Consider the following 27,458-nt stretch of genomic DNA (forward strand, 5'->3'; position numbering starts at 1 on the left):
TTAAAACTTTAAAATAAAACAAATCACCAACTTCCCAAGCTGTGATGCCCACAAGGGCAGAAGATGTCTTTGTTCATTGCCTTCTTCTCCATTCCCAGCATGGTGACTGCCCATCTTTACTGCTGCAAACCATTTGTCATTGGGGGAAATGAATCAGGGTGACTGAAAACCCATGGAGGCTTGGCACAGTCCTTGATGTTGAAGGTGATTGTTGTTTTAAGAAGGACACTCAATACCTACTTGCCTGAACAGAGCAATTTCATATGAAAGCATGTCCTCTGTAATGTGTAAATGGGTACTGTGTGTGATGGCTTGTTTGTGGCGTGATTCTAACATTGGAGAGGATCGAAGAATGGCTAGAAGAGAGCAGGGAAATCTGATAATATTACTTTTGTCTGGGGTCAAAGAAGACTAACAAAAAAGAAGGTACTTGTAATAATGTGTTATGGGTTTGTATACTCTTTACCGTTAGAAGAACTTCATGTGCTTGATCTCTATAGTACTCATACGGAATGGATAAATTATGAAGTTGTATCCCCAAGTTCAGAGCAGGGAACGAAAGGTCACTGAAGACAAATAACCCTATCAAGGCTGGAAAATGGTGGAGCCCAGAGAAGGGGCTTCTGGAGCTCTGCTGTCCAGTATGGCACCAGCCACATGTGGTTACTGAACACTTGAAATGTGGTGGGTCTCAATGAAGATGTGCTATGAATGTGAAATACACACGCAAAGATTTAATACCAAACAAATGATGTAATAATGATTTTTATATTGCTGCCATGTTAAAATGATAATATTTTGGATATGGCAGGTTAATGTGCCTTATTAAGTTCATATCATCAGTTTCCTTTTTATTTTTTTAATGTGGCTCCTAGAAAATTTGAAATTTTATCTGTGGCCACATTTTGTTCTTATTGGACAACACAGTCTTAGATCTCAGTCAAGCACCTCCATGGATATAGATTTTGAGCAGGAGCTCAGACTACATGGAAGGTGGAGGCATTTCAGGCAAACTAGTGAGAACTCAGGTATAGACCCTGGGAATGACACGCTTTAGCTGGACGGCAACTGGATGTCAGTAGGAAATGTGGCAGCAAAAGTACCTGAGAATCCCACTGTGAAATAGTGAGTAGAACACAGTGGTATAGATGCTACACTTTGGCTCAGAAAACTGGGTTGGAGCCTTCTGATACCGGCTCATATATGAATTTAGGCAGGTCTCATAATCTCTGTTTCCACTGTTCTCTCTCTCTCTCTCTCTCTCTCTCTCTGTTTTCTTTTGGGAAAATGAGAGTTAAACCAGAGGTCTTTAAGGTTCTTCTGATTCACACACTCTAGGACTCTGAAGGGCCGTACTTTGTCTGTGTGAAGAGTGTGGGGGGTTGTGTGCATAAGCTTGGCCAAGGGCCGGTCACAGTCAAGGGTGGATGTAGGAAGGTGAATCTGACACCTGAGGGTAGGCTGACGCGGACTGAGATGAGACTGGAAACAGGGTTACCTGAACCCAAGTTATCAACTAAAATAAAAATGAATTACACGCATACCAGGAGGGCAAAGTGAAGTACCACCCAGACCACGCCAAGCGATGTCACCAGCAGGTCGTATCGGTTTCGTCTGCTTTGCCAGAAGCCGGCAGGTGACATTGCTATGATCTTCATCGTAACCTGGGGGAAGATAAGGAAGACAGAATATAGAGGCTGAGTGTTCAGTAAATGTTTAAATGTGTGAACTTGAGGCACTTTTTTAAAAAGATGGAGGAACCAAAGACAAGAATTTATTACCAAGAGATAGATACATACATAGATAGATACAGATATGGAGATAAAGAAGTAGATCTATCTATCTAAATTTTAAAGCTGGGTAGGTTACAAATCTATATTCTCCAGGCTCTTCTCTCCTTGTTTTATGACTAGTTCTGATAGCAGGACGTTTTTCTTCCTCGAGTAAAAGACCATAGATTTTGGGAAACATCAACAAGCACAGGCTGAAATAAGAATCTGCTTGTATTTCAAAGAAGATTGTGCTGGAAAGCGGTATGACACAGATCATATATTAAAATAATCCTGTCCGGGCCAGCCCCCTTGTCCACCACATTGCGATCTGAGTCCCTGAATTACAGTGGTTTGTGCAGTTCAGTACAGATGTTTGAACTCCTATAACCAGACAGGTCAACCTGCAGATACAGCAATCAACAGCAGTTAGCAATTTCTGCTGTTAGACAAATCTGGAATAGAATGTGAAATCTTTGTTCAAGGGAAGCACCACAGCCCCAGAAGGAAAATATCCTACGAGCGTGCCACCCTCTCCCAAAAAAAGACTTCAAAAACAATGGAACACAGAGCTGACCGTGGGTGCTGTCAAAGGAGGACACTGCTCTACTTTGCGATACCCACTGCCGCCCCCTGAGCCCGCTGGCTCATTACCGTACCTCCAGAACGAAGATGAAGGTGAACACAACAGACATGGTTGCTAAAGGGACGGTCACGGGGTCCTCCACGTCCCACTGTAAGAGAAACAGCGCACCGGTCTTTGTCTGCAGCCATCAGACCCATCAAGACTCTCCCCTCTTTCTCTCATTAGAACATGACTGTGAATTTTCATTTTTTCCCACCAAGAAATGTAAACTACGGATGGATATGGCCCCTTGCGATATGGATGCACCCAACAAGCCAGTCCTTCTCAGAGTTTCAGCGTGAAAGAAAAGTACCTTGACGGACAGCAGCACCGACTGGGCCAGGACAAGCAGGGCAATTGTCCTCTTAAAGAACGGATGCTGGGTTATGTCGTACATCTTAGCTCTAAATCCATCATTATCTGCAAAAGAGAGGTTGAGGCAAGGGCGTTTCAGACCCAGGTTACATTTACTTTCTTGTCTTTCATTTCCTTTAATGCTCATTTTTAAAACTCATTACTTTTTTTTTTTTCCTCCTATAGTTCAATCTTATTGTGTGGTGTTTTGCAGGAAGGGTTGGTTCTGAATATTTAAAATGACGGTGCATGCATGACGCCGTCTGTATTGGAAGGAGAACCGCATCGTTCAATTTCTGTCAGTTTAATACATTTCACTCATATGTTTAAAAGGCAAGCACAAATATATTTTATTTAAAAATTCATTTTTTCATTAGGGCTTATCCTGAGAGCACTGAAGCACAGCCTTTGGGTGGTTGATTTTAATAGCCTATGGAGAGATCTGTAGTTTGGAGCCTGTTTCTGTATTAACTTATGCACAACCACCTAGTGGCCTCACGATTATTATTTTAATTGAAATCTTAGACTCCTGGGGACTCATGAACACTGGTGCCCAACATGAATAAAATCAGAGCATCTTTGATACCCGGGCGAGGTGGGAGATGAAGAGGCTGTGCTATCTTCAGTCGGCTCTTCAGATCTTCCCATCTTCTCTGATCTACAGTCAGCAGAGCTGTCCCCTTAATAAACAAAGGAAAGCAGAAAAAGGCCTTATGTCGTCTACTCCACACCAAGGACATTGCAAATGGGGTGGTGATACCAACAGGACTAATTTGGGGGTGTGAAATAAAGATATTCTTCAAATACCCTGACGGCTCAGTAGGCATGGTCAGAATTCTCAAATTTGGTCTTAAGAGGAGTCCCCAAAAGGATGGCCTTCAACTGGCATCTTTGAACATGGATAATATTTAGGTTTGGGAAAATCTAAAGAAGGTTCTCTACACAATCAAATTTTCAAAAAGGGATACCCACTCCAATAGTGGTTAGTTTCCTTTCGTTTCATTGTGAGAAACGCTGCGGCAAAATTGTAACTTGTCAGTCTGCTATTTCTTGTTAAGGGGAGTGTGTCTTTTTTTTTTTTTTTAATTATTTTGATATATATAATCACAAAACTATTTTCAAGTGGTATGAAGTCACAGAATTTGAATCTTGAAGAATTAATGCTGTGATTAATGGCTAAATGAGATCAAATATTCTTTATTATGTGTATGTGTGTATATTAGAGTACGCATATATATACATATATATATATATATATATATTGCATGACATTCATTATATTATATTATAAAGGAAGAACTGGGGGGAAAAGAGCTCACCCCCCCACCCAATTCTTCCTTTCTTTCTTTGGAGCTAATTACTATCCTTCAAGAGTGTGTCCTCCTCACCATGTTTTCAGACTTTTGCTCTTTGTGTATCTATCAGTACATAAGAACATATTTGTTTTGAATTTTAAAAATTTCTATAAATGGTATCCAATCTGTGCTTATTTATGCAGCTGGTTTTTATCTTCACTGAACACTATATTTTGCATAGTTCAGCACAACTAGAAACTAGACCTAATTGCTTTAACTGCTCAGAGTATCCCACTGTACAAACATATCAGAATTTAGCTTTATGTATTATGAAAATGTTGCAGTAAGCCCACATGTACTGTCTCATGGCAAACATCTATGAGACTTCCTTGATAGCAAATCTCTAGGAGAGGAATTACTGGGGTTAGGAATTTATGCAACTTTTTGTTTGTCAGATATTGTGAAGTTGCTGTCCAAAGAGGAGTAACCAAGAAAATTTGCTGCTAGCAATCTCCAAGTGTTCATGTCCAAATATTCTTGCCAATACTTGACATGATCAGACATTTAAATTCAGCCATGATGGGTGGAAAATGTATCTAATTTAGTTTTAATACCAGTGAGATGAAACATTTTTTATATGTGCAAATGGGGGAGTGATTCCTGTATCTTCCTATGTGAATTGCCTGTTCATATTCTTTGCTCATTTTTGTATTTGGATATTTACTTTTAGATGTTTTGTAGAAATTCTTGATATATTCTAGATATTAATCCTTTGTCAGTTATATGAGTTGCAAGTATTTCCTCTTAGTCTTAGCTTGCTTTAAAAAAAATTGCTTATCATGTCTCTTATCTCTCAGAAACTTCATTTTAATGTAATCTAATCTATAAATTTCTTTCTTTATGGATTCCACTTTGTAGTGAAAGTCAAGAAATCTACAACTGGGATACCTGCAGGGTCAAAATAAGTTCTACATGGTTGAAAAATGTTTTTTCATAACTAGGTCTTTCACTCTCCTGGGATTCCTTTCTGAGTTTGCTGTGAGGAAGAGATCTCTGTTTAGTTTCTTCTATCTAGACCCTCAGTGACCCCAGGGTCATTTATTGATGGTCTCATCTTCATCGATTTATTGTGCTACTTCTGTTTTATATATACCGATCTGTCCTGGGGCTTTCGGTTTTATTCTGTAAGCTTAACTTTCTGTCTCTCTATCATTACCTACCCTGTTTGACTCACTATAGCTTGTTTATGTTCCTTTTCCACTTTTTTTGTTCATGCTCGACTTTGAGAGAGCTTTATCAATTTAATTTTTTTAAAGAATCTGTTTTTGTCATTCTTGAATCTTTTATAGTATCTTTGTTTTCTGTATTATTATTTTTTTCCTTATCTTTATTACTTTCTTCCATTTTACTTTGTTGTTATTATAATTTATTGATTTGGATATTTGACATATTACTATTTAATCTTTGATTTTTTGAATGTACACATATAGTCATAAATTCCCTCTAATTACTGATTTATCGGTATCTTGTGAGCTTTCATCTATGATTTGTATAAATTCCCTCTAATTACTGATTTACCTGTGAGCTTTCATCTATGATTTTTATCTAAATGTCTTGTGTTTTTCTATTCTGAGTTCCTCAGTGACTCATAAATTATTTAGAATGTTGTCTTAACATCTTCAACTTATGAGGGAATTTTGTTACCTTTTTTAATTATTATAGATCATGCATTCTGTACATTATCAAGTTTTTGGCCACTATTAATTTATGACCTCGTAGAGGTACACTTTTATACTTGAAAATTATTGGGGTTAAGGTTCTTTTTATGTCCAATAGATCAAATGTTTTTATTGTATCAAATCTCATAATTTTTTTCTGTCTATGAATTTCTTAGAGAAATATGTTATTATCTTTCACTATGACTTTGGACTTGCTAGCTTTTTAAAATAACTTGGTTTGTTTTTGCTTCATATATTTTATGGTTCAGGAGTTCTATACTTTGCTAGTGATTAGTTTCTTTTGCAATTATTTAATTACACTGTTTAATCCTAATAATGATATTTGTTTTATTTGTTTATATTTATTTATTTAAAAAGATTTTATTTATTTATGTGACAGAGACACAACGAGAGAGGGAACACAAGCAAGGGAGCAGCAGAAGGAGAGGGAGAAGCAGGCTTCCTGCAGAGCAGGGAGCCCGACACAGGGCTGGATCCCAGGACTCTGGGATAATGACCCGAGCCCAAGGCAGATGCTTAAGGACTGAGCCACCCAGGTGCCCCTGATATTTGCCTTAAATTATTTTTTCTGATATTAGTATTGCTAAACCATTTTTCTCACTAACAGCAAACAAATACTCTGGGTTCTCTGGGTGCAATACACATTCATATTATTCCTTTATTATACAAAACAAATTATTTTAGAAAGTTGAATTCTGAAATGATCCAAAAGAAATAATAAGCATGGTGGTATCATCTGATCATTAATATCTGAAAACCTCTGAAAGCTTATCATTGTGAAATTAAGTTTATTAATCAAACTTTTATAATGGAGAAATTAAAAATGCATATGTTACTAGTACAGACTTTGAAGTTTTTATTTTTATTTTTTTAAAATTTTTTTAGATTTTATTTATTTATTTGACAGACAGAGATCACAAGTAGGCAGAGAGGCAGGCAGAGAGAGAGGGGGCGAAGCAGGCTCCCCATTGAGCAGGGAGCCTGATGCAGGGCTCGATCCCAGGACCCTGGGATCATGACCTGAGCAGAAGGCAGAGGCTTTAACCCACTGAGCCACCCAGGCACCCCTACTTCGAACTTTTCAGACAGGGTTCCATTTTCTAAGGAAGATATAATTTTGTGTAATTCTGAGTTGTGAAAACATCGTCCCCAAACCTTGCCTTATTTTTCATATCTTTATATTTCCCCAGTGTCTATGTATTTGGAAATCTGCTTACGTACTTTTGGGTATGACCATTAGAATGGGAGCTCAACGAGGGCAGAAATCTTGATGTGTTTAGTGTGTAGTTTGTGTTTTTAGCTCCTTGTGGCCCTAGGGTCAAGAGCATGTCTGGCACCAGTAGATGCTCAAAGAAATCTGCTGAATGACTGAATGGTTAAGGAATAAATGCTCTTATACAGCAGCTCACATGCTTCCCTCAGAAAAGCTTACAGGAAAAGAAAAATCTCTTCTGAATAGTTCATATAACTCAGAAATTTGGATGTCCAATTAAATAACCAAGTTTGTTACATCTGTTAACATGAGTTCTTCTATTTTTCCTCTTTCTCTAAGCACCCACTTGGGCTTGTGGCCATGTTCCCCTTACCCAAGCCGAGATGCTTCTTTCTTTCCTCAGAGCAGAAATACAACCAGTGCTGGGAGTCAGCCTCCTGAAACTCTGCTTACTTCAGCCGATCCTCTAAGTTCAAGGGCTGTGATTGATTATACATTTGTCTCTAGGGGTTGAACATCTTATGTTGCTGCATTTATGTCGCTGGTTTGACTCTCCTGAAATCAGAACCTGATTCTCCGGAAACCAGATGTCGGCTCCAAGGGGCTAGCATGGTGTTCTGGGCGAGCCGAGCCCAAGCTCTCTGTTAACGGACTGACTGGCTTCTGCTCTCAGTCGGGAATGCCCACGTCTGCTCCAGCACAAGGCTCTAAAGAGACCTACCTTCCTCCTTTTGCATGGTATGAAATTGAACACACTGTAGGGCTTAAAGACACTCATTTATGAATGTGTTCCAGTAAAATAGGGGGCTGGGCAATATGATCACTCTCTATCCTTCTTTCTTACTCTAAAATCCCATGTTTCTGTGGGCAGAAGTAGTGTTAGGGCCCAAAGTGGGGATTTTTGAGTCCCACCCTTTGAAAGACAAGAGGTAATGACGTCCTCGTTAGCGCACGCCAAAGGCGGTAATTGACTGAGTAGCTGGAACCAGGCATGTGGGGCCTGGGGGGCCGTGAATGATACAGTCCCAGGGGCAGCTGCCCTCGCCCACGGGCTCCGATGTGCCTGTGTGTGGTTCGGTCCCGGCCCGAATCCCAGGAGCAGCACGGGGCCGCAAGCACATCCTGCTTTTACTCACTGCAGAGCAATGGTTACCATTTTAACCCTCTTTTTTTTTTTTTTTTTTTTAAGATTTTACTTATTTATTTGAGAGAGAGAAAATGGGCGTGAAAGGTGAGAGATCAGAGGGAGAAGCAGACTCCCCTCTGAGCAGGAAGTCCGATACGGGACTCAATCCCGGGACTCCAAGATCATGACCTGAGCCAAAGGCGGTTGCCTAACCAACTGAGCCACCCAGGCGCCCCCATTTTTACCCTCTTAAACTGAAAGACTGTCTGACTCTGCAGAGTCGGCACCACTTCTGAATTCTGGCGCCGGGTTTTCTACGCCTTAAAAGCCCCAGACAAGTTATGCCACCTCTGTAAGCTGTTTTCTCTTCCACTGTGCATTTCAGAGTCATGAGAATTGAAAGCAGTGTATGTAAACCCGAGTGCAGAGTAAGTGCTCAAAATCTGTGTGCACCTCCATTATTAGGACTCAGAAGACTGGCCCTTACGTAACAGAGGGCATGTCAGCCATGCCCAGAAGAACGGCATTGAACTCTCTCCCCCAAACTCACTTTTTGGCAGGAAACTATGCTCGGTGTTTTCCCATTCGGGAGCTCTTGTACTGATCGTTAGAGCTGTATGATCTCAGTATGCTTCCCGAGTTCATAAAGTACGTAAAGTTTTTCTGTTGAATTAGAAAATCTTCTTTTTATTCAGTGAATTAGGATGGAACATTTTCTACTGCACGCCCAACCCCATCAAAACGCTGAGTTCACCTCTGGAGTTACAAAGAAGCATCCAATTTACATCGTGTGAAAGTAATATCACCTGCGATCAGCACGTGCCTGAGTTCAGCCTTGTATTTTCCTAACTCGTGGCACCTCCTTCCGTTTGAACAATAGGAGATGTGCCTTTCAGTTGGCCGCGAATTAATGACACCATTACCAAAAGGGGAAATTTAGCAGAGATCCGCGCTCTTCAATAACATGCCTGAAGGGCAGTGATGAGGTAGCTTGTAAAATAGTTATAGAGATTATTTACATCAGTCACACCATGGGTGAATGCGACTTGACGCCGCGGGGAGAAAAAGAGAGCTCCAAGCAAGTGGCTAGAACAGAATAAACGCGGCAGTATTCAGACCAAGGATGCTTACCTTGTTTTCATTGAAATTAGCAATAACTACTCCAACAAAAAGGGTCAGTCCAATCATGCAGCCCAGGAATACAAAAACATGAATATAGATCCCATGCATCTGTATAAATGAAAAATACGGTTATTCATCAAAGCAGAGGAAAGCAGCTGTTGGGCATTCAAAGGAGTCCATGTGCTTGCTTACCGGCCCCACACGATGAATAATAACATCCCTCACTTCCACCCAGCCTTTCAGGGAGAGCACTTCAAACAACGCCAGCATAGCATTTCCCACATTGTCGAAATTAAAATTCCGAGGATTTGCCCTGCAAGTCAGAAAGGAATGTGCTGTGAACTTCAGAGGAGAAGCACCCTAGGGCAAATATCCTGTAGCTCTTTCCGGTCCTGGGTCCTGGGTTGGGGGGGGTGGGAGGGGATATGTTTACCATTTGGAAGGTGGGTTTCACTGCATTCATTTGCTCCATCATAAAAATGCATGAATGTCTCATAATTTCTTAAAATGGAATGAATTATTAGGTAGTAATGGGGCATTCTTAGAGGGCGACAACAAAAGGCAACATAACTCAACTTTCAGCTCTAGATGTTCTGTGACGTTTCTGGCTCGTCCTGATTATACCAAAAGCTGGAAACACACTTTCTAGCTACAAACTGTGTAGGAGATTCTCACAAAGGGGCCCTGGAGTCTGGGTGTGAATTTTTTTTTTTTTTTTAAAGATTTATTTATTTATTTTAGAGAGAGAGAGAAAGAGATAGAGACTTGGGGTGGGGGTGGGCAAAGGAAGACAGGGAGTGAGGGTCTCAAGCAGACTTCTCACTGAGCGTGGGGCCTGACATGGGGCTCTATCTCATGACCCTGATGAGATCATGACCTGAGCTGGAACCAAGAATCTGAGATTCAACTGACTAAGCCACCCAAGTGCCCTGGGTGTGAATTTTGCAATAGTTTTATAAATGAAAACTGTTCTAAAGGTATAAATTATAATTCCTGATATTAATACAGAAAGTGCAAAAAGAATAGAATCTGGCCACTTTCCTTAATTCTTGACATCATGGGAATATCACATTGTAAAGTACTGACACATTTAGAGGTCACTGAGTGGAAAGAGGTGTTTGCTTGTAGCCTAGATGTTTCCAGAACATTCTCTCCCAGTGGGATTTTTCTCCCATTACCTCTGGGTGTTCTCAACAGAGACTTCTTGTAGACCCCAGCACTGCAGTATGCTATCTACATACACAGTTGATTCCTGATTTCTAAAACACTCTGTCTCCACTATTACTTTTTTTGGAGAGGGGGATGGTTCATTTTTTGTTTTTCTGACATTTTATTTTTTTCTTCCCATGAACAAAAGTGATCTTTTCTATATACTACATCTCCCTTAGTCACTATGGGTCTTGGCTAACATTCTTGTTGTCAGTAGAAAGATTTCAGTGTTTTCCTTTTTCCCCCTTATCAGACTACTGCAAATAATTACAAGATCTAGACAGCTACGCACCAGAAAATCATAACTACCACTGTATTTCCTGAATTTGGTGGAGAACTGGGCCTGGCACTACTAAGAAGAGTAAGCCTACAGAAGCCTAGCCAAATTATAGTTTGATCATTTCTTTTTCCTGCTAGTTCACTTATCAAAATTTAACCTTCATAAAAGGCAACACTCTAGGGAAAACCTGGGTTAATATTTTCTATCACCTTTTATATATATTTTTAAAATCATAGAAACAATCATGCATTGTACATTTCTAAGTTTTTTAAAAAAAATATTTTAAAACACTAGATAAATAAAACCATACAGCTATACAGCCTTGCTCCTAAATGTTTATGGCTGATTGGCAGAAATGTTTTGCATATAGTGCAAAAGCCCCACTCAGAAATTCCTATTTTGGGATTCTGATTTATATTTTTTAAGTATGAAAGTACAAGCATATTCTCTTGGATTTTCCAAACTCCTTTCCTTTAGGGGTTTCAATTAAATTTAATACATTTTACAGCAGAGAGAAGCCGTAAGGATTCTGCAGATGCCACAGTTTTCTTGAATAAGGACTTTTTTTTTTTAAGCCAAGCAAGCCAGCTCTCAGATCTGATGTTGAACTTTCTTACCCATCCATTTTCTTTATGTGAAAGTGCTTTTTTAGCTGAATTTGCAGCAACCCTAAGTACTTTCATGTTCCACATCTTTTAGAAGTTAGAATATGTTAAAAAATACACTTTTAGGCTAAACCAAGAAAAAGAAAATGGAGGCTCATAGACTTACATAGTTGGAAGAATACATCATATTAAAAACATAAATATCCATTTTAATCATCTAAGATGTTCGTGTATGCTTTGTTCATGTTACTAAAATTGGAAAGTTTAAAACTTTACCTATAACTACAGAGAACTTCAGTAAATCCCAAACACGATCCATTGTCGTCCGTTTTCCTGTTGTCCTTCCTTGATTTGGAAGCCTGTTTAAATATAATCTTTTCTGGTTTATTTTAAAAATATTATAATCTTGTCTATCCAATTCAGAAAACTAAGACATGGGTTCTAAGCTCACAATTCCGTTAATCTTCTTCCTCCCAGTAAAAAGTGCTCCAAGGCCCCAAGGTCGTGATAAGGAGGAGTACTCCTCCTCTGGGAAGAACTGGGTCCCTGGGAGGAGATGAGCTCAACCTGTGACCTTGGGTGGAAAAATGCGGGGGATGACATCGTCCAAAATGCCCTTCCAAAACCCTGGAAGTATCATGTTTCTGTTTTAAAAGTAAGGAAGGGGTGTCAGGATGGCTCAGTCAGTTTAGTGTCCCACTCTTAATCTCAGCTTCCATTACGGTCTCATGGGTCATGAGACTGAGCCCCACGTCGGGCTCCGCTTGGGGAGTCTGTTTGTCTCCTTCTCCCTCTCCTCTCCCCCCTCCTCAGGCACGTTCTCTCTCTTAAATGAAGGGATAAATCTTAAAAACAAAAACAAAAGTAAGGTAGATTTATAGTCTTTCCTTAAGGAGCATACTCAAATTGTTTGAGCTGTAGCCTCTACAGAAATCTGATCTTCTTCTGCCTAGAATGTATCGTGGTATGACAAAGTTACCAAGGGGTAAACTCGAGGTAAGCTTCCAGTGAGCTCAGGGGCTTACTTCCGTAGCATCAAAGCCTTCAACATACTGCATTACATTATTTGTAATGTTAATTTCTGTTCTCCACGACACTTCAAGCTCCTGGGGCTGGAGGCCACAGCTTGTCTCCAGTGACAATATGGTCTGGAGATCAGTTAGCACTCAATAAATACATTTACTGAAACTGAGGACTGGGGTGCCTGGGTGGCTCAGATGGTTAAGCGTCTGCCTTTGGCTCAGGTCATGATTCCAGGATCCTGGGATGGAGTCCCAATATCGGGGTCCCTGCTCGGTGGGGAGTCTGTTTCTCTCTCTCCCTCTGCCCCTCCCTCTGCTTGTGCTCTCTCATTCTGTCAAATAAATAAATAAATAAAATCTTTAAAAAAAACAACAACTGAGTACTTATTTTTGATATTGCTCTGATGTGGTTCATTTTCCTATGTCCTAAACCTCTGCTTAAAACAAAGCACACAGTATTTATAACATATATATATATATAATACTTTTTACCAAGGTAATTTTTATCTCATCAAGTCTGAGTAATTCAGAATAAAATGAATGTATTCATCTGAACACAGAATAGAGAAGCCCAACTGTCTCTTGAATTAGGTAGTGCATATTTATGCCCTTCTTAATTATAATTATCAAAGAATTCCCCAATGCTAATTCCCCAGATAGAAGTTATTTTTTTTAATCATAAATTTGTCAATATAAAATTATAACATTTCGGCTGATAACTCTTGATGAGCTTACTAAAGAAGGAAAATGTGAAAATTAGCATGGTTATGGTTGACATTCGTTTGACAGAAGATTTTTATTTCCCTAAAACTAACCCAAGGAACAGACGGGCCAGCCCTACTGTAATGGTGTTCAAGGGATGCCCCGTCTATCGGCTTATGCTTTTAAAATGCCGTCCAACAGGAAACCCCTAGTAATAACTTATATGAAACAATGCATGTCAGTTCATTCGAATCCTTGTACGAATCCTTAAAATCATAGGTAGCTGGTTTTATGGAACAGGCTGAATACTGGAGGGTACAGTTGGGAACAGGTTTACTTTTCTCCCAACACTGCCTTCCAGAGGGTTCTAGCTCCCTTCCTGACATTGTGGAGATCCCAAAGCTTTTTGGTCACTTTTAGTTATAGAAGATGAGTCTCATTCTAGAAAGCCCACTCCGTTCTACATCAAACCTTTGATCTCGTGACCTGTATAAGAACTCCTTCCTTAACCGCTCCCCCTGATCTGCGGCTTGAGGAGGGAAGGAGAGCTCTGGCCTCTCTCTTCCCTCCTCCCCTCAAGTCCCCCATCTGATTCTTACAAGATGGAGGTGTGATGACTTAGAAATGGAGTTCAAGTGCATGTATTTTACACGGGCCGACGCCAGCCACGGCTGCTCTGGTCCCAGTAGCTGTTCATCTCATGAAGTGTATTGTCTGCCATGTTCCTACCTTCTGTAAACTTGATACTTTAACACAACATCTCTTCTACATGCCTATGACACTTTGCTCTGGATGACTCAATAAAATGCCTGAATCACCCTGCCTTGGCCTCCAGCCTCCTCCTCACCCTCCCACCTCCTTGGGAGTTGTTTTTAGGGTTTGCTTTCCAAATTCAGACCAACCAATCCAAAGTCCACAGACCCAACTACCTCCTTTATCAGGCTTCCACACTCGAGCCCGCCATCCACCTGCCCTAACCACCAGGCACCAGACCACTGGGGACAGCCCCCGTGCCCCAGAGCCCACCGAAGTGCCTCATCGAGCCGATCCTAAGCCTGCTTGCCCTGACTCACTCATTCCAACTCAGGGAAACCATAATAAAGCCTCCGGTCCATGGTTCCCCTGTGGCCCATGACTAACCCTGGTGCTTCCTTGTGTGACTTCCCCCCGCCCAACGGCCCATCCTCTTAGGAACTGTGAATAACAAACTAGCCCTTCAGTGGTAATTGTCTCTTGATCAGCTGGCTCTACTATACCTAAATTTTCTATTAATACACTATATTTTGAAACATTCCCCTGTATAAGGGTGCTGCATTTTGTCGTTCCTGCTGAGGGTCATCTTTGGGTAATTCCTCAGTTCTCATTCCTGGGAACCTATCCACAGCCTCTCGGATAGGAACACATAGCCCTTTGCAGCAGAGCTCCATCAGGATGGCGAAGATCAGGTAGCCCTTGGCCGTGATGCCTCGGGGCCTCCAGGAACTCCTGATAACCCTGCCCCGTCATTTGGTGAAGGGCAGCTTGCCTAGACCAGCACCTCCCCTCACTTTCCCCGTCTCTGACATGACCCAGTCCCCATGGGGGACCTCCATTGGCTGGAGAGACAAGTGTTCCTGACCTCCTCCCACACTGAAGGGAGAGAAGCCACAGCCCTGTCTACTGAATTCATTCACTTCCATGACCCTGTCTTTTAGCATAGTGTTTTGGTTTATAGGAGCTGGTAGAGGACAATCTTTTAGTCAGTGCTGCTGGGATCGGCATGTTGCTCTCTTCAGAATGTAATAGAACTTTATCTCTTAATGAACTCAGCTTTGAGGCTTTTGCTAAAATTCCAAAACAGTAGGAAAAAAAAAAATCTCATTTGATGTCTTGATATGAATAAATTATTTATGGTGTAATAAGACATTTTCACCTTGCAATAAATAAACTCTTTATGCTTCTTTAATATTTTATTTTAATGTAAATTAGATGGTTTTTCTAGTAAGCACTGGGATAAGGATATATAGCCATGTGCTATGTACTTCCCTCTCCACGTCAAGCCACACATCCAAATTCATCTTTTTTTTTTTTTCATAATTCTTCGGTATTTAAAAAAAATGAAAACCCAGTATAAATTGTACTGAACTGTTTATAAAAGTGAATTTTACATTAGAGAAATGCCAAAGCTGGTAACAGTGAGTCCTAAGGGTACAACTGGGTGAAACGCAATTTCTTTGAGAGAGTTTTGACGTTTAGTAGAACACATCAATTGTGACAAAAAGAGTCGTGGCTATGGTTCACTTGTTATTCTAAAAGGTACAATGAAATAAAAAGAAAACAGATGACTACTTAAAAGGACAAATGAAGTTAATAGGACACTCGGTTCATCAACGAAGTCTACTGAGAGATTTCATTCATGGTCATTAGTAAACTGGATGAGAAAGAAGGTACTGGGCATTTCCAGCTTTGATGTAAATGCTTTGAAAACTCATTTTCAAGAAAAATGAATTTTAAAGAGAAAGTGAGATATAATCATGTTCCTGATTACTCCTTTCCAGTGTTTCCATAATGGAAATACTTCAATGAAAATAGGTTTTGAAATTGAAATAGCTTTATGATCTGGGCTTCTCTACAACTGTTACAAGGTTATCAGATTCTCCCTTAAAGATATAAACGCAGGACAAGTTTAGTTTTAATTTCATAGAAAATCTCTGTATTTTAAGCCTCACTAATTTCTAATGCCATATGAATCGAGATACGTACTTCAAAGTATTAGAAAAATGCTGGGATGATAATCCATTAGTTTCTTGAAGCAACACAGGACTCAGTGTGCCACTTCCTTGCTCATTTACTGTATTTTTGCATCTTGTGGTAATTCAGTGCTTTGCCTTGTATTCCCTAAAATCATCTTGGCACCTCTAGCAAAATTCCTTTTCATGCCATATTGTATTGATTCAAAACCTTATACTGACAAATATAATATTCTTTAGGATCCTTTTCAGTTATGCTTACCAAACACGGGGCACCCAAAATCCAGGCTTTTTCTCTCCAGGTCTTAGTTTTAAATTTAAGTTCTTGGACACACTTACATTAATTCTGAATATGCCATTACAATCTTCCTAAAATAGGGGGGGAAAAAAAAAGAGAGGGAGCTTGGTCAGACAATGAACTCCTAAAAGATCAAAGATAAACACTTTTAACCTAGAATGGGAAGGTTTTTATGTGACAACAGGGATGTGGACAGCCCCCCAGCAAACAGGGACAAGGACTGCAGAGATGAGCAGTGAAAATTTGCACTGAAAACATTCACAAGTAGGCAGAGGATCCAAACAGACATTCCTCTCAGGAAGACATACAAGTGGCCGATATGCACATTGAAAGATGCTCCGTGTCATTAGTCATCCAGGAAATGCAAATCATAAACCTCAGTGGGGTACCACTTCCCATCCAGGAAGAAGGCTAATAAGCAAAACGTCAGATAATGAGCTTCGACAAGGAGGTGCAGAAATTGGAATCCTCTGTATCCCCTTATCCCCCTGATACTCCCATGCCTTACACACTGCTGGAGGGTTGGGAAAATGGTGCAACCACTTCGGAAAATAGTGTGGCAGGTGCTCAAATGACTGAACAAAGCTTTACTGAAGGACCCAGCAATTCTACCCCTAGGTTTTTACCCAAGAGAAATGAACACAGATATCTTCATGGACACCTGTTCCATGAATGTTTATGACATTATTATTGTAAGTAGCTTAATTATGATGGTCAGAAGGTAGAAATGATCCAAGTGTTCATCAGTGGATGAAAACATAAACAAAACATGGTGTAGCTCCGTCACAGAATACTGTTCAACCCTAGAAAGGAAGGAAGGGCTGACACGGGCCACAATGTGGAGGCACTTTGGAGTCGCTGTGCTAATGAAAGAAACCAGCCACTAATGACCACATGTTATGTGACTGCACGCATGTACAAGTCCAAAGCGAACAGCTTCACAGGGACGGGAAGGTGCATGGTCGTTTGAGGATGGGAGTATCAGGGGGACAAGGGTAAAGAGAGGGGGAAGGTCAAAGACAATATTTCATTTTGAGGTGATAAAAGTGTTCTAAGACTGACTATTATGCAACTCTGACTATGCTAGAAACTACTGAATTGTACAACTGCCAAAGGGCAAATTGTGTAGTCTGTGCGTTATATCTCTAATAGCATTGTTTTTAGAAGATTTTAAAACATGAGTAAGAAGCTTTTCACCCATTTTCTGTCTTTATTCTTCTTTTTGTCTTATCTTTGAGTCTTTCTTTGGCTGTGATTTTCATGTTTTGAACCTAAACCCCTTTCCTGGGTATAACAGGTATACACTTGACTATGTCAATGGAACTTCAAATTTTAACCTGCTAAAGTCACCTTCAACCTTGTTTCCTCCAAACTTCCCCATGTTTGTCCATGGACTAGTACCTTGTCAACCCCGGCATAAAGATCTCAGAGTCGTCTACGGCTTTCCCCTGTCCTGCTTCGGCCTCCTTTCCATTCTTATTTCCAACAGTTTAGTTAATACCAACATTATTTCCCTTTGGATTACCAATGACATCCTTTAAAACAACAGCCCTCTTATACAAATAACACCGCTTTAACTTCAACGGCATGGAGAAACTTACCTACCATAACCCAAAGACAAACACAGTTGACCTTCGGGCATATATCCTTCCAGTTTTTTTCCCTGCGTGTGTATGAGATGGCACAGTTTTGACCCTTCCATAGGCCACTTTGTCAGTTAAAATATACTGCACTTATCGTCTCACAGTAACTTTACACGTTCACCTACAACATTATTCCTATTGGCTGTGTGGTGCTGGATCAGAGAGAGCCCCCTGATGTATTTGGCCTCATGGTTCCTTCCACGGTACCTTTCTGAGCCCGTGAGAGCCCGCCTTTGATGGGGTGAGGTATCCTGGCATCTTAGTTAAAAGCATGGACCATGGAACCAGGCTGTCTAGACATGAGTCATACCTTCCCCACTTATTTTGGGGTGAACTTGGGCAAGTTATTTAACCTTTGTTCCTCTATCTCTAGCTTGTTGTGTGTATGAGTAGATAGTGTAAAATCACGATACGCTTAGGCCATTATTAAGACACTGAGTCCTGCAAGATGTCCTCTGGGCTTCCTCTTGAAATGTTGTCATCTTTCTGGCCTCCATTCCGTGTGAGTCTAAAACAAGCCTGCTTTCCTGACTCGAGCATCGGAATGAAAGCATCAGCCCTTTGCCACCCCCTCCGTTGGCTACTTTGGTTCGCCATGACATTTACGCCATGTTCCATGTTCTGTCTTCTCAGGCTTATCGAAGTTCCTGGAACCTCTGGCGATGCAGGTGGGGCCTCACCCAGTGTGTCTCTTCTGCCCTGCCCCTTCCTGAAATCCTCAGTGTAACACAATCAATAATGTATTTTGACTGGACAAAGATGTGACCTGTATTTTACAACCATTCGAGAAAGAATCATTTTTATAATCGGTGGCCTTGAAAATGTAGACATTTTTATACCAAAGAAAAATCTCTATGAGATAGCCATAGTTGCTGGAAATAGAGAAGTATGTATTATATGTAGGCTCTATTCAGCCTTCAGGCACATGCATTTTAATGGACATAAGGCATTCTTTCACCAGGATGAAAGAGGAAATGTTTTTGTTGTTTGTACATAAGCAGTATGTGGCTCCTTCTTTTAATCCACTTGTACCCCAGGGCAGGATCCTAAGAGAAAGGGCGTTGGAGAGTGTGGCAGTGATGGCTAATTATAACCACACGTGTCCCGTCTTTCTGCAGGCTCCGTCACCAAGTTACCTACAACATATTCCCATCTGGCCTTGGAGGCCAGGCTCTCACCAGTGACACCAGTAGAAGTGAAGTGTGCTGCCTCAGGGCTCAGCCTGTGACCCTCAAACATGGAGTTGGTTCTGTGCTCCTATCTGCCAGCTAAATGGAGAAGACTCCAAAGACAGCCAAGGGTAGACAAAGAAGGAAGACAAAAAGAACTTGGGTCTCCGAGAGGACATTTGGAGGAGAGCTGTCCATCTGACCCAAGACACAACGTGTTCATTTCATTACTTTCAGCTACTGAAACACTGGGCTTGTCCAGAGCTGCCTCCTTTTACTAACACTGACTGAACAAAGACAAAGCAAGGGGAAGTGGCAGAAGGGGTCAAGCTTGGGTCTTCGATAGCTGTCCTACTGGGGAAGATTCTGGACTTCCCAGTGGAGAGAAAGCTGGAGCAGAGAAGCATTGAACAGTGGTATGACAGTCAGACTTTGCCTCTTGTCCTTTCTGCAGGGCTGTTTGCTGATATGAGTCTTCTGAGACAACAGAGGTAGAATTAGTTAGGGGAGACCCGAAGGGAGAGTGTCTGAGACTCACGGCTACAAGCATCTGGAATCCTGGGTGGGTGTTGCCACAGGTGTCATTGGAGGCTCACGCCAGAACAGCAGGAGAGAGTAGAACAATCTGGGGTGTGCTTTTAATCCCACAAACCTGTGCTAGCCAGAAGAGACATAGTGCCCGCTCTAGGCAGAAGGAGTTGGCAGGAAGAGAATTCTCAGTTTCATGAGGGGTCCTCAAAGTAGCCTCAGCACGTGCTGACCGAGAGGTGGCAGATTACCTCAATTTAAATCCCAAAAGACAGAAAGCAGTATCTTACCCTTCTAATAATGTTGGGATCATTGCACTTGGCCAGTTTTCCCGCAAAAAGCTGAACTCCAAAGCTTGCAAAAACTAGCATTAATGTCAACAAAAGGATGGAGACCTGAAAAATAATTGGTGAGATGTCATATCTCTGGGTAAGAAATTCAAGAGTAGGCTTGATCTGAGCAGGGATAGGGACAGGACTTTTCAGAGAACATAGTATGAAACCCTTGGTCTTTCCAGGGTATCGTCTAACTTTTCCACCTCAGGTGGTTAACAATTATCCCCGCTGGAACGTTAAAAGGAGGGAACTAACAACAGTTTTTGGATTTTGGAATAAAAACATGTGACTTTCATGTAAGAAAAAAAATTTTTTTTTTCAGGTAAGAAAATATTTTTGATATGACTTGGGTTTTTCTGATTTTGGAATCGACACTGTAATGAAACCGAAGAAAAGTGTTTGAATAATTAGATTTTCCCCGATTTTCTCCAAATGGATTCCTGTCTCTATCAGCAGAACATAAATTAGAGAGAGACAGTGGTCTGGCTTTCTTGTGAGCAGTGAGGGCCTCAAGAGGAGGGAGATCATTGGGTCCTGAAAAGCAAGTCTGTTAATTGACTGGTGCTCCCTCTGCTGGACGGTGTGTTGGTCTCAGCAGAGGAAAGTGGCAAAGGGGAAAACACTGAACAAAATCACTGATCTGGGCCGCGGGTGAATCAAATCATCTAAACATACACCTTAAATATACTAAAATCACACAGAAACATCATCAGGAGAAAGGCACAAATAGATTCTTTGCTAAATTCTATCACGGCTCCAAGATGCATGCATATCAGGTAATACCCTTTTTTCCTTCAGTCCCAGCTGGGTGAAAAGCCACCGTGTTGTGGTTTTAGCACAAAGAAAATGTGGGATTTCAAATATGTCTTAAAAAATATTAGCGACTCTTTACCTATGGAAACCTCACAACCTGTCTTTAAAATACCCTAGAATCAACTGTAACCACAGCTGTTCTCTCCCCGTAGGTGCGTCTTTAGAAAGCAAGATGTAAAATAAGCTTATGTAAATTAATTCACGTTTTCCATGCACGAGCAGAACTCATCAATAATAAAAAGAATCCTTTGATCACTCCTTTGTAAGGCACGGATCCTTCTGTAATGATTGGGAGCAACGAGCCTCCAACTCATCGTTTTTTTTCTGCAGCATTGCTCTTGGAAGACCCTCAATCAGGGTTGCCCAACTAAAAAGAATGTTTTCTCCCCATTTTCAAGTATTCATTCCTGTATCCTGAGGCTACTTAAAGTGAGGTATACCTATATGTTACATTTTTTTTAAGTCATTTTATGTTAACACTTCAAAGATCAGAGGCAAAATCTATGCCGTAAGAAACTGGGGACATGCAAAATAAAATAAGGAGCCCAAATGGGTTAACTGCTACTATTTGTGAAGTAGATGGTGTGGAGTCTTATCTTTAACTTCTAGATAAGGAAACTGCAACCCAGAATAAAAATTAGGGTCACGAGTTAGGAATGGAAGTGTTAGCAAATATGACCTCTTGTATTCTTCCTTTCATCACACTTTCACTAAAAATGTTCATTGAATAAGACGTACCAACAAGTCAGAGCATGCATGGGTCAAGTTCCGAGTGTGTGCTGTGTTTTGTCAGTGCCTTTACAGTCCCCGGGCGATAAACACTGCAGACTTAGCCCTCCGCCAGCGAGACTCCCTGTGCCCCCTCGTTAGTTTCATTCCAGACCGGGGATGTGTGAACCGGAAGCAGCGGGCAAGCGTCACGTACCAAGAAAATTTCCTTGAAGCCGCTGAAGAGTTCTCGAACCACTTTCCTCATCTGGGGCACGAGTTTGAATATCCGCAGAGGCCTCAGGCACCGGAGAACCATTAGAAGCTGAGCTCCCGATTCGGCAGGCACGTTTTGGGGCATCCAGCAGAGAAATATCAAGCTCACCTAGTGAAGGGAAAAATCCCTAGAGTATATACAATTTATCCTTCGCTCTCTAACCTGAGAGCCAAGTGCATACAACTGGCCTTGAGCGAGAGATTCCATATGGCCCACAGGACAAGCATTCACTGGGTATATATTCGATCTCTTAATTCTGAACTCTGAGCTCTGAATCCAATCTACACCTGCTAGTGGCGCCCAAGGAAAGTCGTTAGCTGTTCGCAGGCATGACATAGGGGTGACCATACTGTGTGTGTGTGTGTGTGTGTCTGTGTGTGTGTGTGTGTGTGTGTGAACCCCCAGTGCACTCTGCTCCTTATTTTAACTTACACACTCAAAATGCAGGTTGAAATTCCTTTGATCATGGATACCAACCCTCATGCTTGACCTGATTCTCACTATTTTATGGACGATCTAAAGATACTGCATGTCAGTGGTCACAATCCTCCTTGTTATGTTGGAAAAGACATTGACTTTATGCCTTCTTGGACATAGGGAAAAAATGAAATTTCTTTGAGTCCCTTCCTTTGGTTTCCCAATTTAGTTTAACTGAAGAGTTGAATGGTCACCTGGTGTAGTCAGGTATTTCGTATACTGGAATTGAAAGAAAGGTCCAATCCCTCTCATGTTTGGTTGCTTGTGGCAATGAGGAGCTCATTAATCAATTGTATGAGAGAGGGGGGGTTTGTCTGTTTGCTTGTTTGTTCTAGTCCCACAGGATCATGGGGTGCAAATGAGATTTCTGTCGTAGGCCTTATTAATGTACGTCTTACGTGCGCAAGAATGTGATTGATGTATGTGAACTATATCCATGGAAGTTTTGAATGTTTCTCATTTAGATTTTTACATGCGTGCCCTTCACTTGCCAGTGGTAGACTACTCAGTCATCACATCTAAACCTTTGGAACTTGCCTAACTTTCTCTTGTACTGAAAAAGGCAGGCGAGTTTTCAGAGCCACAACATCTTACATTTAGGAAATAAGCAGAGACTTACAAGATATATAAATATGTCCATGACTCCGCCAAAGTCCCTGATGACAGCAGTTGGAGTGAAAAAGAGGCCATCTGCCATAATCTTCAGATTCAGCTCGATGCTCATGAATATCACAAACACGTACTCAGCAATCTGAAATGGGCAGGAGGTGGCCGGGTCACCAAGAAGGGAAAAGCCCGCAGCCCCGAGTTTTCTGCTGAGCTGAGGGCTGAGATGTGGCAGCCGTACCTGCAACGTCGGGGCGTGCATGACTCTTCGAAAGGGGGACTCAAACATCATGGAAATGCAGGAACAGATGGTCACGATGATCATGACCCAGTCCAGGTAAGTCACCAATCCCAGTAAATCACTGCCAAAGACCAAACACAGCGAGGAAGGGGCGCTTCAGGGAAGGCCATGCAGGCCCCAGAAAACCCTTCGGTGATTCTATACATGTGACTGGCATTAATTTCAAAATCCCCCATTGTCTATTTCCTAGCACAATATGGCAAGAAAATAACAAGAATCTTTACATTTGTATGCAGCATAAAATAGTACATGGAACTTTCAAAAGCGCATGGAAAATGGGCTTTGTGATGCTTACTAAAGCTGATGGTACTTGGTATTCTTCACGGCTCCTGTGACGGGATCTGTTTTAGATCTGTAAGAGAACGCGCAGAAACTTGGGCAACATAGCATGTGTGCTCTCACTTGGCAGTACGGTATTATAAACATCTCATCTACATCAAATCTCTTTCACATCCTCTGTACAATTACATTTCCGGGAACCATGTGACCTTCCAAGGCAGAGAACATGAGATGACAGAAAAATCAGAATTTGATGTTTGTGAGAGTAAAGTTTAAAATTTCTCAAAATACTTGATTTGGGAATTCATGAATCCAGTCAACAGTTTCTGACATGGTTGTGACAAAACTTTGATTTCCATTTAAAAACACTCCGTTAAAATCTCTGCCTTAGCCTTTCAAGAACTTTCCTCAAAAAGTTCTTGAAAAAAATTCAGGATTGTTCAATTAAATCTCCAGAAATTAAATTGAGCTCTCCCCCTGCGTTTAACCGTGATCTTGTGGAGTGATTTATGGGGAATTTCTTGGGGCCCCAGTTCTAAGTTTCACTTTCGGGGAGCCCGTGGCGGTCTGTGTGTGTGTGCTCCCAAGTACAAGAGAGTCTCCCTCGGTCCACGTCAGCTGCGGAGGTGACAAAAGGGAGTAGGTCCACAGTAAATGAAGTGGAGAATTAGCAGTTAAGTGTTAGCGTGGAGGCGCCCGACAGGCTAATTACAGATGAAACACTCACTTGAGGAAAGGATCAAATCAACTCTCAACTACCAGCTTCTTTCCTTACTGTGTGAAAACTCAGGGAAGTTTGAATCACTATGACTCAGGTGCTTTAAATGGTGAGGGTCTTGCTAGAACATCTGAGAGAACACTAGACAGCCAGTCAGAGGGAGTCATGAGCTAGCTCGTGTCCCTGCGCCAAGCCCTTAACTACTGCTGACCTAAGTGTCCTCCTCTGTTGGAGGAAGGGGGGATACAAATGACACCAGATGGTTCCTGAGGTGTCCTCAGTCCTGGAATATCACCACACTGTATTAGTTTCCTAGAGCTGTTGTAACAGAGTAGCACAGAGCGAGTGGCGAAACAATAGAAATATTTTTTCTCAGTTCTGGAGGCAAGAAGTCTGAACAGAAGGTGTGGGCAGGGTTGGTTCCTCCTGGGGGCCGTGAGGAAGGCCCTGTTCTAGGTCTCCCTCCTTGGTTTGTAGACGGCCGTCTTCTCCCTATGTCTTCACGTTGTCTCCCCTCTGTAAGTGTCTGTGTCCAAATGTCCCCCTCTTATAAGGACAACAGTCATACTGGATTAGGGTCCACCTTAGTCACCTCATTTTAATTTAATTACCTCTTTAAAGAGGCTATTTCCAAATAAAGTCACATTCTGAGGTACTAGGGGTTAAGGTTTCAGTATGTGATTTTTTGGGGGCAGGGGGACACACACAGTTCAGCCCATAACACATAGTGATTATGATATGCTGCTAAATGGCCTTGGGGAAGACCTAACTATTTAGATGGAAAGCTTTCACCCTTCCTCCAAGACTCTTAAGGTCTTCAGGATATTTACGAACGTTAAGCAGGACAAAAATTCTATTTCATCGACTGGTTGCCTGCTGACATTGCCTTGCATTGTCACAAATGCAGTGTCCTCCTGGTCGACCACACCGATGGCCTCATAACACAGCTCTTCCATGTGGGCAGGGACAGAGATACCGGCCGGCGGGCTGTCTTCTCATAACAATTGGTAATGGAAGCACTAGTCAACTTTACTTCTATTTTACATCATTGTATTTTACATTATTCCAGAATAATCCAATCAAGGTATTTTCACCACGAAGAAACTACAAGTCTGAAAGAAGGTGTGGGCAATGACCTTCCCTATGTCATTCAGTCCACTCTTGGTTCAGAATTTCCGAAACAAAATGCAGAGTTGGTAACACCAACAGAAACATACTGGGTGGCTATTAAAATTGGCACATAAAAATGACTGTTCGGTGTTTTATAAACGTGAGTTTTATATAAATGTTAACGACTTGCAACCTTCGTTTGTTTTCCACCGGGTCGGCCCCTGGACCAAGAGGAGCAGCATGGTTAATTAGCCCACGGTTTATCTCATGACCCCATTAGGATTACATGTTTCCTTCTTCCTGGTGTGACAACCCCCCTGCTGTTTGTACGACGCAGGTGGAACACCCGGCGGAAGTGGATGTACTCACGCGTTGAAGCGTGCCCGGACCACCACCCGGCAGAAGTTTCTGAACCTGTGCTCCCGTCCAACGATGAACAGTGGCTTGTCGAAGTAGGGGTGATTCTCTCTCAGCTCCTCTTCCTGCACTTTCCTGGAAGGGGAAATCCACAGACAGGAAGGCTGAGGGAAAGGCTGGCATTCCAGAGCAAGAGCCCAGGAAGACCATAGCACCCCGTACCTTTTCATTTCTGCTTGTTCCTTTTTTTCCTGGATCATCTTGATTTCACTGTCTTCTCTTTGTGCGTTTCTGTATCTCACTGTATTGGAATGCTAGAAATACAATAAAAGGGGGCACATCAAAGTGGAAGATTTTTTTTTTTTGAAGGCCCAGAAAGATCGTTTTTAGAAAAGCTGAAATAAATATCTTTATTTATTAATGTAAGGTAGTAAATAAATATCTTTATCATAATATATGTATTTTTAATGACCACAGTCATCTTAGCAAGGGTATTTTTTCCTTCGAAAGGGTATCTTTTTTCCAATAAAAATATTTATTGAGGACCAATTATGTGCCAGGCACTGTTGTAGTGCTGGGGATGTGGCAAAAAAGCAAAAAGAAAGGATAAAATCCAGCTCTTGCGGGGCTGATGATCTAGTCAGGGGAGACAGATAAAAACTGAATGACAATACGACCGATGTAGATAGAAGATGTTTAGGACCATGGTAGTTAAAAAAAAAAAAAAAGAAAAGAAAAGAAAAAAGAAAAAAAAAGAAAAAGAAAAGGGGACAGAGAGTGCTAGAAGGTTCCACGTTTGGCTAGTCACAGCAGGCCTCAATAAGAAGCTAGCTGTTATCGGGGCGCCTGGGTGGCTCAGTGGGTTAAAGCCTCTGCCTTCAGCTCAGGTCATGATCCCAGGGTCTTGGGATCGAGCCCCGCATCGGGCTCTCTGCTCAGCAGGGAGCCTGTTTCCTCCTCTCTTTCTGCCTGCTTCTTTGTGATCTCCGTCTGTCAAATAAATAAATAAAATCTTAAAAAAAAAAAAAAGAAGCTAGCTGTTATTTGAGCGAAGATGAGAGAATTATCTACAGGCCATGGGGCAACGGCAGAAATGTGCTTTTCCAGAGGAGGGGTGGGTCCTCATGCGCAGGGAACAGCTGTGTGTCCATGGAACAGCCAGACACCCCATGGGTGGAGTCAAGAGGGCAAACACCAGGGTAGGAGACATTGAGGTCAGAGGGCTGGGAGGGGGCCTGATCATGCAGGACCCCAGCTCTGGTTCTCACTGCCTGGGACATGGACAGCCGTTGCTCAAATAACCTGACAGATACTGTCGCAAGTATGCCTTAGATTTCCTTATCTGTATCTTCTATCATTGGGAATGAGTGAGACAGGTGAAGCTCTCTATTTTACATTGCTTCTGTTATGCAGGAAAAGACATCCGGAGTTATTTTGTAGGAAATTAGCAGAGTCTCATCATCTCTTGCTATGGAGAAGGTAGGGGATTTGTTTTCTTTACATGTCTGTGTAATAAATAGAAGAAAAAATCTTTGAAGAAGAACTAAGCCTCTGGAATTGAGACTATGCAGGTAGGACCATTCGCCGTGTATATTTAAATACATATTTTCAAAGCCACGTTCTAGTTTGGCTCCTTAGACTACCTATTTCTAGGGAATCACACTGAAGGAAAGTGCTTTGAACTAGTGTTGCCTCTTCTGAATTTTCTCCTTGAAGTTTTCTCCATGCAACATGCCTGGCCCCCAGGTTATGCGTACATGGGCTCTACGTTGGATCTGATCACAATTCTATGTAAACAATATGGCAGATCATACCAGACAGAACTCTGGCTTAAAAATCATGGTGTTAACAGATGTGCACACCAGTTAGAACCTTGCAAAGTGGGTGATGATGGTACCAGGTGTTCTCATCACCTGTTGTCAGTTGTGCTTGGAATACTTACGAGAATCTACTTTAACAGTTTCTACCAATTGAAAGCAGTTGGATTATTCTGGAAACTCCAGAGACTGAAGAAAGGACAGGCAAAGTGGTGAAAAAGACAAACAAAAC

At 41.6% G+C, this 27,458-nt stretch overlaps 1 protein-coding gene across 3 annotated transcripts in view; it reads right to left on the reverse strand.

Annotated features, from left to right (window-relative positions):
• The window catches only part of LOC111147028 (sodium leak channel, non-selective), a 291,306-nt gene that overhangs the window by 17,149 nt on the left and 246,699 nt on the right, over positions 1-27,458 (reverse strand). For all 3 annotated transcript variants that reach the window (XM_022502882.1, XM_022502881.1, XM_022502880.1), the window contains 14 exons: positions 25,632-25,723; positions 25,422-25,544; positions 23,241-23,297; positions 22,886-23,006; positions 22,658-22,789; positions 21,502-21,669; positions 19,719-19,823; positions 16,053-16,159; positions 9,436-9,556; positions 9,253-9,351; positions 3,335-3,428; positions 2,708-2,814; positions 2,429-2,503; positions 1,545-1,664 (listed from right to left, as the gene is read on the reverse strand). In XM_022502882.1, coding sequence (XP_022358590.1) covers positions 1,545-1,664; positions 2,429-2,503; positions 2,708-2,814; positions 3,335-3,428; positions 9,253-9,351; positions 9,436-9,556; positions 16,053-16,159; positions 19,719-19,823; positions 21,502-21,669; positions 22,658-22,789; positions 22,886-23,006; positions 23,241-23,297; positions 25,422-25,544; positions 25,632-25,723 — 1,521 coding nt within the window. The remainder of the gene's footprint in view (positions 1-1,544; positions 1,665-2,428; positions 2,504-2,707; positions 2,815-3,334; positions 3,429-9,252; positions 9,352-9,435; positions 9,557-16,052; positions 16,160-19,718; positions 19,824-21,501; positions 21,670-22,657; positions 22,790-22,885; positions 23,007-23,240; positions 23,298-25,421; positions 25,545-25,631; positions 25,724-27,458) is intronic.

The sequence above is a fragment of the Enhydra lutris genome, unplaced genomic scaffold, assembly GCF_002288905.1.
Source record: "Enhydra lutris kenyoni isolate GAN:26980312 unplaced genomic scaffold, ASM228890v2 scaffoldscaffold15, whole genome shotgun sequence".
Classification (NCBI taxonomy): Eukaryota; Metazoa; Chordata; class Mammalia; order Carnivora; family Mustelidae; genus Enhydra; species Enhydra lutris.